General features: G+C 34.9%; 1 protein-coding gene across 1 annotated transcript in view; it reads right to left on the bottom strand.

Annotated features, from left to right (window-relative positions):
* The window catches only part of LOC125178111, a 70,066-nt gene that overhangs the window by 2,508 nt on the left and 49,956 nt on the right, over nucleotides 1-17,602 (bottom strand). The window contains exons 17-19 of the mRNA XM_047881157.1: nucleotides 15,455-15,618; nucleotides 13,482-13,637; nucleotides 11,867-12,013 (exon numbers count right to left, since the gene is read on the bottom strand). Of these exons, the coding sequence (XP_047737113.1) occupies nucleotides 11,867-12,013; nucleotides 13,482-13,637; nucleotides 15,455-15,618 (467 nt within the window). The remainder of the gene's footprint in view (nucleotides 1-11,866; nucleotides 12,014-13,481; nucleotides 13,638-15,454; nucleotides 15,619-17,602) is intronic.

The following is a 17,602-nucleotide window of genomic DNA, read 5'->3' as shown; positions in this document are numbered from 1 at the left end:
ATGATTCAATTTGTACGCTTTAGACACCACCATTTGTGGCAATCCGTTGGACAACCTAGTGTTCGCGTGAAAAAAGATAAAAATTCGTTTGCTTTCATTCGTTAGCACATTTTTGGTGGTTCAAAAATGCGTCACATGTGTGGCAAACTGGCGAGAGATGCATCGTGTACATTTATCTGTTCTGTTAAAGCAATACCATTGTGCCAAAGGAACAACTTGAATTTAACATCGGAATTTAACATGCTGCATGGCGACATAAGGCGGATATAAGTCAGTAAAATTTTCTTCTTCATCATTTTCTTATGGAAATTTGCGATGAATGTTACTCATAAAATAACATCTACCCATTATGCCAGTCAACATGTAAAGCTGCAGTCAACATGTAAAGTTGCCGCAGCAACCACAGTCTTGCTTTAAAGCGATAAAACCATGTCTTGATAACTATTGATTTATTTCTAGAGCAGCGCCAGGCCAGTGTTGATATTGGCAAGAACTTACAGAGCTATAAGTAGAGCTGCATAAATAATAAATTAAAATCATGGCGAGTTTCTCTTTTCGTTTGTGACATCAGTATTATATTGATAGGGTTTCTTTAATGTTTTAGATAAGATTGATAGTTAAATTTTACATGTTTTAGATAAAATTGAGAGTGAAAAAGCTTCATTTTATCGAATAACCAATCAATTTATTTTTACTTGATTTTCCGAACTTAATGCTCTATATGGTTGATAATTTAGAAGATAATTAATCTGGAAAGTTGGTTATGACTTTTTAACACAAAAAATGTTTAAAGTCAATGTTTAATTATCTAAAAATGCCTAGTTTATTATCGTTAGTCCTCTCAATTGCCGGTATCGTTATTTTACTAAAAGTATATCACAAAAGCATCTATATGTCGGCGTTGAAGTTTAGGCCAAATCTGGCCTGTTGCTTATTCTTTTGATGTCCGGTAATTGTTTACGTGATGTCCAAAATATATTTCGTGACGTCTTATAGTCACATACCTACAAACTTTTATGTTGATGCCATATAGAGCTTATGGTCCTTAACAGCAGTTTCTGGTGCTGATAACGTCTTGATATGCATTGTATAACGTTAGGTACAGGAGAGAGTGATTTATTATTAGTATACCAGATATTTTAATAAATTAACTGTTATAGTAGCTCATTATAGAAGTTAATAGCACTACAACACTATTGAAGCGACAAGTCTTCCATCCGTGAGAATCTTTCAGAAAGGGTTGTATGTGGGAAATATAATTGACTTTTTCTAAGCTATACTTCGAACAAAAATGTTTCAGGGTTCGTTCTCCGGCAAATGATGAAATCTATCATATACTTTCCTCATTCGAGCTGACAAAATGTCTACAGTATTGATAAAAAATATTGGACATTACTCGAGGTACCCTTTCATTTAGAAATGAATCAAATGAATGAACAATATCAGTTCTACCAAAACTGATGAAGAGAGAATGAAACAGCACTGCATTCGCTTCACTTGAATCGAAATCGCCCCTTTTGTAGTCCAGAAACTGCGTTGCAGTTGCGTTCTAACAGTAGGTTAAAAGAGCAGTAAGTTAAAAGAACAATAGGTTAAAAGAGCAGTAGGTTAAAAGAGCAGTAGGTTAAAAGAGCAGTAGGTTAAAAGAGCAGTAGGTTAAACGAGCAGTAGGTTTAAAGAGCAGTAGGTTAAAAGAACAGTAGGTTAAAAGAACAGTAGGTTAAAAGAGCAGTAGGTTAAAAGAGCAGTAGGTTAAAAGAACAGTAGGTTAAAAGAACAGTAGGTTGAAAGAGCAGTAGGTTAAAAGAGCAGTAGGTTAAAAGAGCAGTAGGTTAAGCTGTCGAAAAATTACTCGTTCGTTAATGGCTGCAATGAGCCTGTTTAGCATGCACAATTTTTTAGCTCAAGGTTGCGGGCTTGACGCTGCAACATTCCAGTAATTGTCGATGCGGAGCTGAATTCTGTATTTTAAGAATTAATATTATGCTGATGAGCCCTTTATATTTATTGCGCCTTTGCACACGTCTCACTCATATGTAAACATGCAGAATATAAATATTACTGCATACGGTACTATTTATTATATTTTTTATTATTATATTATTTTATTTTTAATATATTTTTATTTATCATATTTTTTGTATTTTTTATTTAATATTATACAGTGGAGCGTACAGTAATTACATATAAAGCTTAGTATACGTACTGATCTAATTAATGCTCATCAATGCTCCTGAAATCGTGTTGCCATTGTTTTCATGCTGCGTAAAATTATCGCAAAAAAAAGTTTTTTACAATAAATGAAAGAATTTTCGGACGAAGAGGAAATTTTAATGCAGAGCTTATCCCATTAGTTGCCTTGCCGCTCGGCCACCTGTCCGCACCTCCACACGCAGGGTAACACGGAAAACAAAATGTTCTCGTAGTGAAGTGTGTCAACTATAAAGTAGTGCTACTGTCGCATGGCTAAGAAATAAAATGTTATTATTGGATTGAATGAATTACACGTAATTTTCATTCACAGTAAAAAAATAGGTTTAATTTCTTAGAATCCTTTTGACAATATTATGAAAAAAAGTATGTCAAGCATTACCAGCACGGCTGTTTTCTTTTTCGTGTGATTTTCGATCGAATATTCGTTGCTGTGGCCTGATCGAATTGATCAGAATGGTTACAACCCTATAGTGATGCCCTTCATATTGTAGAAATCAAAGGACATTATCATCGCTGGTCCCGTACTCATATCATATGTTTTGGCTAATATAAGTTATAAGGGTCCTTATAATAAGATTACAAAGACATGACACGTCAACATTAATGATATGAAATTGGCTGTTCATTCGATATTTTCTAGATTAAATAGGGAATTTCATTGAGCAGATGAAATCTATGTTACCACAATGTGAAAGATGTGTTAGACGAGTTATTTTGGATTAGTTAAGCAAAATTGGTCGTGGTGAAGTGGCAAGTTTGTTTCAGTGTTATAGATGTTCTCTAATTCCAACAGTCACATTTTTAATATCACTCATTGCTTGTTCTCCAAGAAGCAATTCCTATCGAGCAATATTCAATTCACTCTATATAATTCAGGTGTCGAATTATGCAAACATGAAAAATCTTGGTTATTTCCTTCACTTAGCAGTGCGAGGCAGGCAAGTCGAGCTTCTAGCAATTAGGCTTCAGGCCGATCAAATCAGGCCAATTAAAGAGAAGCGCGTAATTAGCATCGATAGAAGCAGGAGTCTCTTTTCACCGAACTGGGGGCAATACGGACGCTATGGGAAGTATATGGGAGGCTAGAAAATTTAAGTCTGTCCATCGGGCGTAAACACAGGAGCTTATTACTGGCAAATTAAGTATATGTTCAATAATATTTTCCCAACCTATATATTTTCAACGATCGTGGACTGATTATAGGTAGCATTGAAAGGTGAACATCGGGCGTACGCATGGGTACTCGACGTGGACGGCGTATGGGTGCAATTATGAAAACGTCATCTATCACTGCCCCTGTAAACACATTCCCTTCCATCGGCACGCTTCCGGCTCACTGTAATTAAAATTGAACAAACGCTGCTCAAATTGCCCTTCAGTTCGGCGTGACCTGAGATAGTTAACGTCTAATGAATGGCTATGTTCTTAACATCGGCGCTTGATTGCATTTGCTGCTGATGATGAGGGGAACTGTGCTGCATCCACAGCGCTGGGTATGAGCTGACCAAGTGTCAAATTTTCATTTGGTTTCATTTACGCATTTATAACTTCTCGTTGTAGATGCGTACATTTTTGCATTAACTTTTTTGCTTCTTATTTAATCATATACATTTGAATATAAAAAATTCTATGAACGACATGGTCACATTTTTGTCATTTATTCTTAACTGAACATTTGAGTGGTCCTATTTTTTGCGCTGAATTAGAAAAAAATTTTAAAACAGACAATGTTTGGTGGTTCCAGAAAGGCTTTAGCTGTTTTTTATTAAAAATAAAAATCGTTACACAATGACTCAGCAGTGCACCGGATTAAAGAATCGGCAATTTTCGATTGACCGCTATAATTGAAAATCCAATATATAATGAAAATAAGCATTGATTTTTAGTATCTCACTCATTAATTAAGTTATTTCACATCTAAAATCATCTATACCATATCTATATTGCCGTTTGAATTTCAACAATATGGTAATCATTGGCGATATCTGAAATAAATTATTTGTGGAAGTGTTGGTCGTCATTATTTCACTGTTGAATTATGTATTAAGTTAACAACTCTCTCAGCTAACTTATTGAAAATTGCGAGAACCCTCAATTTTATTTCAGCAGCACATGTTCCCCGCTATGTGTACTCCGGTTTCTAAGAGATTCAGTAATCAGTCGCGTCTCTCATAAATTATTCTGAAAGCTTCAGTATATGAAAAAAATTGCTATCGTTTTTCTGCCATGCGGCTGTGCAAGACTGTCACTGTACACTCAAAGAAATGGGCGAGATTTTTTTCAAATAGCAATGCATCTTTTTTTATCTTGTGGCATCTGACCCAGTTTGTCCAGGAAAAAGCACGTAGAAAGTGTCTCTATTGGAACAGTTTTACATATCCATTTTTATAAGTGTAAGCTAAATTTTTGTCTAATACAGTATGTGAGCAAGAAGATCAAAACCTGTATCGATTGACTTTTTTCGGCATCAACATCTTTTGCCCTTAACTGACTGCACTGTCAAAACGTCAAAAATGCTAGTGCCATTTTGATTGAATTTAGGTCAACCAAAGACATAAAATGTCCAACCGATATTTTTGATGTATGTTTGAACCGATGTTCCTTTCGCTTCATTAGTTGTTAACTTAAATCCAAACAAGTAACAACAATATACTGAAGCACTTAATAATAAGTCACACCAAACATGCCCCAGTATAAGTCCCAATGACAACGAAAGAAATTGTTTTCGTGTATTTTTTTCAAATAAATTCATAATTTTCTAACTAAGACCCTTTCAGATACCATCTTCATAATCGGTTCAAACTTCAAGAATAAAAATATTACAAATGAGACAACCAAATTGACATATGGGAGATCTGGTCACTCCTTATCACTTATTGAAACCGTATCGCAAAAACCAGTGGATTAACAGGCAATTTGTGAAGATTGACAGGCATGAAAATTGTGAATGAGACTTAAGCGAGGTTTTCGTTTAAAAGTTTGAATTCTATGATTTTTAAATTTTTATCGCCAGAGGTAGAGTGTAAAATGTTAAAATCGCTGCGACACAGGAACGCCTAACTGTTCAGGAGAGCAGGGTGCATGGGCAGGCAAGCAGATATTGAGCAAAATTTTGCATGATTGCTTACCTGCTCAATTAGTCTCACTCTCTTTCAATAAACCGTATAATTTTTCAACAACAAAGAATTTCCTCACCTATTCTTATAAACTTGAGCAAAAAAATTTTATACTGCTTATTAATTAAGAAATATCTTAGATCTGAATAGAATGTGAAATGCACTACAAAAAAAGCTCCAAACATTATCAATTTGCCTTCTTTACTCTACACTTCAACGATGTGTCCCACTGATATCGATTTCATAGAGACAATAACATAATATGAGTTCATTTATTTCGATTAAATGGACATTCAAATGGCCAACGTGGAGATTTTTGGTTTTGTAAACTTTGTTCGTATTTGAACATTTCAATTCAATAGATGAATGAAATCTTTTTCCAAGTTAGTGTGGACTGAAATATTTAGCCTTTAACTGATAATTTATTCATAAGCGATAACAGATTTAGCGGTGGTTCGAATCTTATGATTCATATAGTTGAAGTTTCATTTCCCAGGAACCAGTCAAGAAATTTTCCTGTACAGAATTTTTCGGACTACTGCTGGTTTCAAAAATTTCTGGACTGCCAATGACAGTTTCGAACGCGCCTCAATTATTATTATAATAATTTGAATATCGTTCATCCTTCTGACCGATCAAAGATCATCATGAATTTTTTACACAATTTATAAAGCTTTGCACTTTGAACCAACACCTGCAAATCTTTTAGAGCAATGGAAGTCTTGACGAACACAAACACAAGTGCAGTTATTCTTATTGCAGACAAGATAAGAAGACAAGGTATATATCAGCTAAATATCCATTTCTCAGTATCACTTGACTGTTTGTTGCCAAATTTACATGATTTTAACAGTTTTTCTTCGAATAATCGATTGGTAGCTATTTAGATTACGTTTTAGTTCACTTTTATGAATTGTATATCACAGTATGTTCTCAGTTTGGCGCATCCTACCGACACGCAAACCGTTCATAATTATGCCATGCGTATTTTTCAATGACCTCGCTATAATGAACTGCCTACTTGAACTTAAATGATAATAAAATAACGGCGTATCTTCCGAAGCAAGACTCCAATCACATTTTTTTTCCATTCATCAATCATTATATTTACAGAAACCTAATAGGAGTGAATCATGAAGTTCGTCGTGATAAAGTTCATACTACATTAATTCATAACAATTTGACGGCTCGTTTTAAAGTTTGAAAATACAAATGTGTACACTGCACTATGAGTTGTATTAATACACTCTAATCTGAAAGTTATCAACAATATTCTGTGTTCCCCTCTCCCCTCCTTAAAAAATTAGGCTAAATTAAGCCCATTTGTTACATTTTTCTTACCATTAAACGGTCAAAAGACAGTTTCGACTTAACAGGATTAATCCCTGAACTTCCCGTTCCTTTACGTCGGTAAGATGGTGGCGATAAATTTTTTACTACTAATGTAAGACGAACCCTTAAAATATCAAACTTTTCTTAAAATATCAAACTCTTCGACCAGATGATTATTTTCTATAACAATTTAGCATCATATTTATTTTCAACGCAGTATCTCCCAGCTTTTAATAATCTACAATACCGTAAAATGAATATGAGTCTGGACTTGGACTGAAAATTTGCCATTGAGAGCCCTTGATAATAATCATTCTACGGTTCTAAATTTTTCTCACCGAGTCAACCAGACCATCGTTTGAAGACAGCGACCGCAATATGTCTCAATATTGGGTCAGTAGAAACCGAGAGGCTGGCCTCCATAAATAGTTATTAATTGACATATCCTTCAATACGACGAATTATAGAGGCTGTTTCTCACTGACTTCTCGAATTGCGTAAAATTCAAGAGGCCCGTAGGACTCGCCCTGGTCGCCTGATTGGCCCATTGACAAGGAAACCAATCCTCGTTTTGGCTCTGGTTGACGTAAGACAAACTTTATGGCCTGGCTCTGCTGAAGGGTTGTATATTATATCCAAATATATATATATATATAAATAAGTGAAAAATTTTCTATATACCGATTATAAAGGTATAATATGTATAACTTGGTCCAAATTACTAAGATTTTTTGTTTTAGCAATTAATTAATTGCCAGGTTGATTTTCACCATTATTGGATAGTCTTTAGTACGTTCTTTAGCTATTGCCGTTAGGTCACCACCTCGGCGATTAAAAATCACCGAGGTGATTAATCATTTTTAATAATTATTTTTTATTCTCTGTCACGGCGATTTTTAGTGGTAACGACTGGTAAGTCGTTACCACATTGAATTCATACGAATTGGTAAGTGCTTACGATGATGATTTTGAAGTACCTAGTACCGACAAATTATTAGCACGGTAATTTAGCAATTACTTATAAGTCATTACCGTGGTAATTTTGAGACATTACCTGTAATTTCTTAAGTCTGCGATTCTGAGGTACTACCGCGGTAAGTTATTACCACTATGATTTTGAGCAATCACTGGGCAAATTATCTACCCACACTTAGCAGACAAAAAATTATGATGAATCCTTTGCGTTTTTGATTGTGACTTCTCACTACTCTATTTTGTCTGGTCAGACAAATTAATAATAACTATGTATAATAAATATGCATAGATAAATGAGTAATAACTATATAATAGCTATGAATAAGCACTCACACTTTCTGATGCATACCTTATATATATTATTTTTGGTAATTCTTTTAAATTTCGAAAATTACCGCACTTTTGTTCAGGCTCCGACATTCCCATAACACTTATTGCGATTGGCCCAATAATTTTAAATACTTTTTGAATTCATGATAAAAGGAAGTCCAATTATCCAGAAATCAGGCATCGGTGATCAGAAGAACTATTCTCTCTCGATTCCTTAGTATAATTTCCTCCCATCTGTCCCACTAATGTATTGTATAAATTTAGCATGACTTAGATCCAAGATTGTATTCTTCCAACATTTTATATAACTGCCAATTAATATTCTTCGCAAAGTTCTCAGGTCTGAGAAAATTTGAGCGGGCTTAAGCAGCGCACTGCAAGTTTCATGTCGCTTTAAATTCTTTATTAAAACACGGGAGTACAGTCCAGTACAAATAGGCAATTGCGCTCGTAGGAATACTGTCGTGAGCAGAATTAAGTCCTTTTCTCGTACATGGCGAAGGTCAAATCGAAATTCCGACAGAACTTGCAGGCAAATTTTGCCTACTTGAAATTTTATGTTTTGTTGGCCGGAGTGAAGAAAGTATTTCTGTCTTATGATGAATAATCAAGAGTTGAGCTCGGCATGTTGTTGTATCAATTATTCCTTCTGTCAGAATTTCACCTTGCTAGCTCTTCTATTTTAGCAATGGTAACATTTTCCCGAGGGTAAATTTGTAATTAAAAGTAACAGATAAAGAAACAATGTGACTTAATTTGTGTTACATTTCTTTGAAATGCAACAATTTGCCTTAAAAACTTTACTTAAGTATATCCTCATAAATATAAAAGTTTATATGAGAAAATGAATAATTAAACGAATTAATTGTTAGATTATAATCTGCGCACCAGACTGACTCTAACGCAGGGATAACGCACGGTACTGCAATCTACTGTATTTCTCTTATTGTAGTACAATTTTTATCCTGTTGTGATGTATGTACGCTTGTACTTCGCGATTTGTTAGCTGTTAAAAGATGTGAAAAAATGTCTCGGGATTAACTAACAATAGTCCAGATGTGGCCACTTTGAGATTAAAAGATGCTAGCCACATTTTGATTATAGTTCCCACCACTAGCCAAAATATCTGTGGCATTAATTTTGTGGGTTGTACTTTGAATGGATATACCCGGCCAGTCTTGAAAAGATGAATTTCTCCGCATATATCTAAATGTTGAGATGACGAAAAAGAACGGATTTCAGATCCGGACGCTGTGACTTGAGAGCAACTATAGTTCAAGACCGAGCAACGTGGCGGTCTTTTCTTGAGCAAGACGAAAAAAAACTTTTAGCGTTGTCTAAAGGACTTGCAAGCTTATTGCATAAATTCAACAAACGCCGTTTCACGGTCAGTGGCACCTGTCTTCTTAAATCCTACATGACCGATATCGCTGTCTTTGCACTCACTCGCTGACATGAACAATTCAAGCATCAATACTATTGTGTGTACAAGAATCCAGCGTCGCAGTACATTCAACAATATATATTATAATATTCTACTAATTATTATAATATTATAATACATAATAAGAAAATTTTATAATATTTAATAGGAAATTTCTCCAAGTGAATTTGTAGATTGCTACTGGAACACCACGAAGTAAGCTTCCAATTTCAAAATGCGAGTCAAAATTTGATGAAAACTGAGTCAAGAAATTATTAATTTTTTCATTAGTCATATTAATAATAATATTCGCGGTGTCAGCGTTGCAGATAATGCCATTAGACCTGTCGACAATTCTTAACATTGCAGAATTCTTATAGCTTGCTGCGGGTATCGAACACGATACTCACTGCACCAATCTCCACTGTACTTAACCGCCCAACAATCTCACTGATTTTGAGCAGAATTATTGTCGAGTAAAAAATGCAGCGTCATAATAACAAGTAGCTTCCAATAATATTTTACTAATTAATAACTCCCACGGTTGATAGCCTCCATTCTCTAATCGCCTTCTACGCGATGAATCGTACGCAATAATTGTTAATCGCAAGGGTATTTGCGCAAATAAATTGTGTTCCAATGTGACTTGGAATTGGAATTGGAACTTGGTCACATTGGAATAAAGTCATTCCAATGTGACTTTTACTACTACTTCAAACATTTAATTGAGACTACTTTTACTACAACTTTTTACTACTGCTTGAGAAATACAGATATAGTGTCATTAAACAACACACTTCAGTTGCAATATTCAAGTTTACTCAACACGCGAAAAGAAACCAAATATCTTGTTTTTGATTGATTACTAGATTCACTGATGAATAATTCATTAAAATAAATCGCATCTATGCCTACTTAATGGGAAATTAAATAACAAAAATCAACGTTACGACGACGTAGTAAAATATCCTCAAAATTCTAATCATCTACGTACGAACCCAGCCATGCAGATGGATAGTCTATGTCAAATTCAGTCAAATTCTCCATATTCATCATCCACTCTGTTGTATTAACCACGTCAGAGCTACAGGTATACAAGGAGTCTATTTTGGCTGATGAACCTCCTCATTATCTAATGCCATTCTAACAACGAGATGTCGATGAAAAAACTTTAACTATAGACGCTGGAAAATGAGGTTCGTTATTATACGAGTATTATTAGCATTTAATTTTAAATGAATTCAACTAACTTAATGTTGAACATCTTGATTAAATATATAAACTAAATTTTCCAATTTTAATGATGCCTTTCGATAAAACCTGACTTTATGGTACGAACCTGTTAAAACAAAGACCAGATAACTACAAGGAATGAAATGAGATCATAGATTGAATGATAGAATGCATCGTTCACAGATCATGATAGAATAAAATCACATTCTATCGATGGGCTTGTGATTGAAAAAATCAATGTTCAGATACATTACGACAGTTGATTTTTAAGCAACATTTTACCGCAATATTGCTATGTGGCGACGTCCTATATTGGTGACATTTGATTTTGCCCGATTTCAGTATTCTGTAAACACTTTAAGCCAACATTTTTCCAGAAGATGTCATGTTTATGTTCACGAAACAATTTATTACGGTGTTGCTGCCAGCTTGTGGTAACATGGATAACATTTGGCTTCACATTCATTGTCCCATTTGGCAACAATGGGACATTGCATGTAACTGCAACAGTCAATAATGTACCAAATGCATAACTGAGAGGTAAAATTTCCATTTGGGGAGTTAATTTAATTAATTTTTGTTTGTTTTCTGGCAGTTTGAAAATTACTGTCTCCTTCAGTTGAAATTGAATAATTATAATTATAATAGACATCTATTTACTATGGTCATATTTTTTTTCAAGAAATGCTGGCGTTTTTGGTTAAAAAACTGTGAAGCACACAGTTGATTTACTGACAAGGGAATAAGTCACAATATCGGAAAACTGTGACTGATAACTAGAAAGCAAGCAAGTATTTTTAGTTATATTGCTGGTTTTATATGAGTCTACGCGCAAACGATTTATTTACGAAATGAACGATAGAGCAGGTTACTGTTTATTGGTTCGTGGCTAGCGCCCGACGATTCTTGACCGTTTTTCTTCCTAAGAACAACTTCAATATTGTAGCTTATTGATGAACACTGCACCTACACCTATTTTCGAAAATTAATTGATTTTTCCATGCGTATTTTCCACTTAACAAACGATTGAATGTGGTAACTTTACGGCGAGTCCAAAAATTAATTAACCAAAAATAATTCCGATGAATAAATAGATCCTTATATTGATTTGAAAATTCATGTGTTATTTCACCTATTGGTACATATCTGCACTACAGATAACCACATACTTCAACATCATAATGCCTCAAATAACTAAATATTTGATTTGTTTAAATATTTATAAACAAATCCTCGAACTTACCCTCAATGCCAGCGAGCGTGAGCAGAGCTGTCAATGCGGTCTCGGAGTTACCGCGGCGCTCGAGATCCTTGCGTCGCGTGCCAGAGCTGGCGAGCTCGTCCCGAGACTTTTCTGAACCATCGCCCCTCGGCCAGTCATCGATGTTGTCTGAATGTTGAGAGTGGAAACGTTATCTCTGTATCACGCAACTTCACTTTTAGACAGACCAAATTGCGTCAAAATTGAAAATGATTTTTTTTCAATTTAATAGTCACTTATTCAAAAATGCCACAAAAGGATGCCTCAACAGGATATTGGCTAGAATGCAGAAAATGTTCATTATCATAAATAGTTAATGAACGCAAACTTTTCGCTGTGACGTTGTTTTTGCAGTGAAATTTGTGGCTGGCTCCTCGTGTGATACAAACAGATCGCAATGTTTTGGCACAACACTCGGAAAGTTTTTTTTTATTTATTTTCTTTGTTATCTCTGTATCACGCTACTTCACTTATAGACAGACCAAGTTGTGTCAAGGTTGAAAAAGTTTTTTTTCTTTCAATTTACATCTCTTCACTTATTCAAAAATGTCACAAAAGTTGTATCGTGCCAAAAATATTTCTTTCGCCATTATATGTGGATGATATGACCTTAATCTCAGCCTTGCAGGACGATTAACTCTATACCTTCAACAATATTTGACCAAATATTGTTTGTGTTATTATGAGCAAGACCTTACTGGAGTATGAAATTTTTAATCTAAAGTCATATAGTATTTTTTATATCACTGTACATTATGTGCTGTCAATTATTGAAGCAATTTTATTTGCATACCTTAGGAGCGAATATGCTGTGCTCTTGTAATTCGCCAAAACACTTTTGTCGATATAAAATCAGGTATCACTACAAAAATGTTGTAATCTTTCGTATTCTGATTGCATATTAGACAACATATTCTGGTATCTTATTTCATCCTATAGATGTAAATTTATTAAATCACATTGTCAGATGAGACAATGTCTAAAATATGTCATTTTTGCCTAAAATAATTCAAATTTTCATGCCATTCAAAATTATTGTAACAACCAGCAAATGGGGATCGATGAAAATTTCTAAGATTTTAGAGTCGCGCTCTCTTTTATAACGTAAGCAATGTTAAAGCAAAGGAAATCTTCATTGTACAAATTCTCGTTCAAGCTTCCAAATAACATTGAATTTAACTTAAGCAACGTGCTTTAAATTTTAAACAGGAGTTTAATCAAGTGCTATTTAAGAAAATTTATACGCATAAAATTTAAATCCAGAAGTAGTAAATTTTAAAAATTAATCCCACCGACAGTTATGACATGTTCCATGATTCCAAAAGTGAAATGAATTTTCAGTCACAGGTGATGTATGAGACAATAGTTTCGCCTATGCAATCGTGTATAGGCAATCGAATAGAAACTAGCGAATATTTGAAGCGTCTAGCTTCAAATATATAATAATATATAATAATAAAATATACAATAAAATTTTATGCGTTAGAAAAACCGTATTAAATTATAAACAATTGCTATCACTGCAGCTGGCATTACCTATCAGAAAAAAAAAACATATTAAATTATTAACAATTGCTGTCACTGCAGCTTGCATTACCTAGTTCAGATTCCTGGAAAGGAACGTCATCGTTCCCACTGGCTGTTGCTTGCGTGGTTTGTTCGTTGCCAGCGGCTGACGAGATCGAAGCCTCGGCATTAGCTTCGCTAACGCACATCCTGCAGAACTGCTTTGCTTTTTCAGTTTCGATCATTGCTGCGGATAATAAAGTGTGTGGTAAGTACCAAGGGTTTGCGGTCAGATTCCGAGGAAAAATTTAATTCATTTCGAACTGACGGCTATTCAATTATGCGCGTCTCAATATTTTAAGTTCATCACACATAACTGTTGTATAATACCAATTTCGAAAATACAAAATATTCAATTACGAAGATATTAATTTTAACGCAATGTCAAGAAAACCTTTTTAGCCTTCAGTTTCTAGGTCTGATAACCTTCCATTCATATCTGAATGTCATAATCTTTTTTACACATTTTTACATTTCCTATGTTTCGTGGTCCATCAATATATAAAATTATCGTACAGTCCAAACGGCTCGTAAGAATGGAAGGCTGATGAGCTGAAAGATTGATAAGAGAATATTAGAATCTCCTAAACAAAAATTGGGTTAATTGAACAGCGCTGCTGAAAACCCCAATCAAGTTGTGTTCACGTTTTAATATTTTAGTCCGTTCACTTATACCCTTAACGAAAATACGTAAACTTGTAATCTCCTAATCAATGAGGGATCCAGCTAAAGAAATCAAATATTTATTTAGCTGGTTGTTGAGCCGCCGAGTATACATTGTAAAAGTGGACGACATTTAGCGAAGAGCTTTCGTAATTTAGATGGAAGATTTTGAGTTGAGGTTGCAGTCAGTGTCAGTAATTATCACAAAGCCTGGGATGAACTGAACTAAAGTAGGAGTCTTATCAGCTCGCCCCAGAGCTGCTTTAGAGAACTGAAAGCGGCTCAGCAATCGAGGCTTCTTCATCAGCAACTTAGATCAACTGACGCTGCAATGGAGGAAGCCCTACCTAGCCCACCACGTGAAGCCTATAACGAATGAGCGATCTGAGCAGGAACCTCGAGCTTCTTCGCCTTCCATAGGGACTGGTCGTACAAAGTCTCATCACTATTTAATGTATAAGCGATAACACCAACGCAGAAAAATTGTTATTGATCCGTGCTTGTAGGGACTGGTCGTTCAAAGTCTCATCATTATCCAATAACATTAAATAAGCGATAACACCAACGCAGAAAATTTTTTATGTATACGTGCTTGCAAAAAATCAACTATTTAGTCCCTAACATATTGACATTGATATATAATTCGAGTATCGGTCAAAATTGTTATCTAATAAAAAATTAATGATCACGGTCTGGTTTAGAAAATTAGTTGTAAAATGTGGCAGATTTTAGTCCTGTTTCACACAAAATCACCACGCAACTCGTTCGTAGCCTAGTCCTATAAGGCTTTTATCACGGACAGGTGATTTGTAAACAAAACATTGTTAATCAAGCAATGCTATACAAACTATGTAGTACCTGTAACGCTAAAAATCTAATACTCGTAGACAACGATGCATCTAGAACGGCCGTACAAAGCAAGGGAAATGTAACGCTTTGCATAAAAGAAAAGTTTTTTTCGCCTTCAACATAAAGGATTCACGTGGAAACTTGCAAGAATTGAGATTATATAGTGTGAATAACCATTGAAAACAATTTTCATTTATTAGAAATTCGTTAGGTAGGTATAAATTTAATTCCTCAGAGGGAAAATAAATGCAAGCAGAAGTATTTTAAGGTTGCCACATTTTCAGCGAAAGTTTAAAAAATTAAATGGGTATTAACCAGTCTATCGTTGGAATTAGAGGATTACAATGTGAATATCAGTAATAGTTCGGGATAACTTATTAAGCATAAGTAAATCCCCTGGAATGCAGAAAGAATTAAGCAGCTGTAGGAGTACTGCAGACAACAACCATTCATCAAAAATTTCTGATAATAAAGATGACAATAGCCGCTCACCGAGGTACCCCCTAGCGAGCAGTAGGAAGAGAGTCGGCCGCTGGTGGGTGGAGGCGCGGCTGAGGCACATCTGCCACACCGTCACCGCCTCCTCGTGCTGCCCTCGGTTGGCCAACACGCGACCCTGCCACTCGCTGGCCAGCTGCTCGTCTTCAGGCAAGTCTCTGTTGGTCAACAAAGAAAATTTCCCAGTGAAAATTTACAGACGCGGCAGCTTCTGATTTGGATTACGAGAAGCTGGGGCAACTCTAAATTTTGTTAGGGTTAGTGTGTTCGTGCGTCTATTTATTTCGTAGCAAGACAACGATGATCCAACAAGTACTGTTTTTAGACATCAAGTATTGTTTTAAAACAATATTTGTTGCAACAAGTATTGTTTTTATTGTTTTAGAGATCTATTGTTTTTAGACATCATTTCGTAGCAAGTATTTGTTGATCCAACAGATGTTGTCTTCAGGTGTCTACTCATTTTACTGTGCGCCTCTGATGATCCAACTAGCTAGTATTATTTTTAGGCGACTGCCCATTTCGTGGCAAGTTTCTGTTGATCCAACAAGGACTGTTTTCAGACGTGCATATATTTCTTAACAAGTCCCTGTTGGCCAAACGAGGATTGTTTTCAGTCATATTGCTATTTCGTAGCAAATTTCTGTTGATCCAACGAGGAATGTTTATATACAAATATCTATTTTGTAGCAAGTCTCTGTTAGTAAAACAAATATTGTTTCTAGATTCCTACTTATCTCAGCGCAAGTCTCTGTTAGCCGAACAATTATAGTTTTCATGGATCTAACAGCTATGTTCATGTGGGTCGAACGGATAATGTTTTCAAGCTCCTACACTTTATCAAGTCTTTGTTAACCTATAATAATTCCTATTTGGCTTCTGTTTGTTTGCCACCATGCAGTCACTGTGTTTTAAAGCAAAATTATTTTAAAGCTACTTCTAGTTATATAGTTACTTCTAATTTTTGCTGGCTATCACATGAGTAGCGTTTATGAGTTACCCACAATTACCATTCACGCCTAACGAGTATATTCTCTACGCATCTGCTAATTTTCAAACAAGCAATCATGCAACAAGCGTCAACACGTCGGATGCCACGTAATTCAAATTTTCCTATTTCTGTCTAATATTTTCGTTTTTCAGTTATATGGTTGTGTCCGTGAGATGACTTTAATTTGACGGTAATATTTGAAAATGTGTCCGTAATTTGCATCATTATAAAGACATGTCATTCATGATGATGCAAATTTTCCTTGAGGATCCCCATCCCTGCAGGTAAAAAATGGTTTACGGGTCAAAGTGAAGCCGATAATTTATAATTTCCTTGTAATTATTTCAGATTGTAAATATATATATATATATATATATAATATATATATATATACATAGTTTGTACAATTACCGGACAAAAATAAGTCAATATATAATTTATTAACAACGTGTTCTGAGTGTTGCGTGGAAGCCGCATAACTGCAGGCGCTAAAAGCGTCGGTTTACACGATGGCCGAGTCTGAAAAAATACAAAAGAAACTTGCTCCATTTTATCCATTCATGAAAAAGAAGGGGCATTGAATCGATAAGCTACATTCGCTTTGAATCGATACGCAATAACAATCATAACACTTTTGATAATAACACACTAAAAATATAAATATAAACGGACAAGTGCAGCAATTTTTAATTGAGCAAATGAGGAGACGATACATCCAGACGATAACCTTCACATCCAGTTTGTTTGCACCATTAATGATGTTAGAATTGAAATAGAGTAGGAAGTTATTAGGACTCGTACTTATTCAAGATTTGTATGAAAGCAACGACGTGGCGATTATTTTCGAAGATTCTATAATTATATCCGTACAATGATATTGCCACTTGCCAGCAGGGAGCGTAATCAATTTTTTTAGAGTGACAAGCTTTACTTTTGACGTCCACGATCAAAAAATTACGCTTCGAATTTTTTACTATTCGTGAAGGGGATACATTTTCATTACTTTTGTTTTTCAAACGCTTATAATAAATAATCATTGATTTGTAGTACACACAGTCACTCGATGCATGTACATAGTGTATACGGTTTCACGTTTCGATGAGCTTCACTATTTCGAAAAAACTATTGATAATCGAAAAAACTATAGAAAT

This window comes from Hyalella azteca, unplaced genomic scaffold (genome assembly GCF_000764305.2).
Source record: "Hyalella azteca isolate HAZT.00-mixed unplaced genomic scaffold, Hazt_2.0.2 contig7219, whole genome shotgun sequence".
In the NCBI taxonomy this organism is placed as follows: Eukaryota; Metazoa; Arthropoda; class Malacostraca; order Amphipoda; family Hyalellidae; genus Hyalella; species Hyalella azteca.
This window is presented reverse-complemented; position numbering and strand designations above follow the sequence as displayed.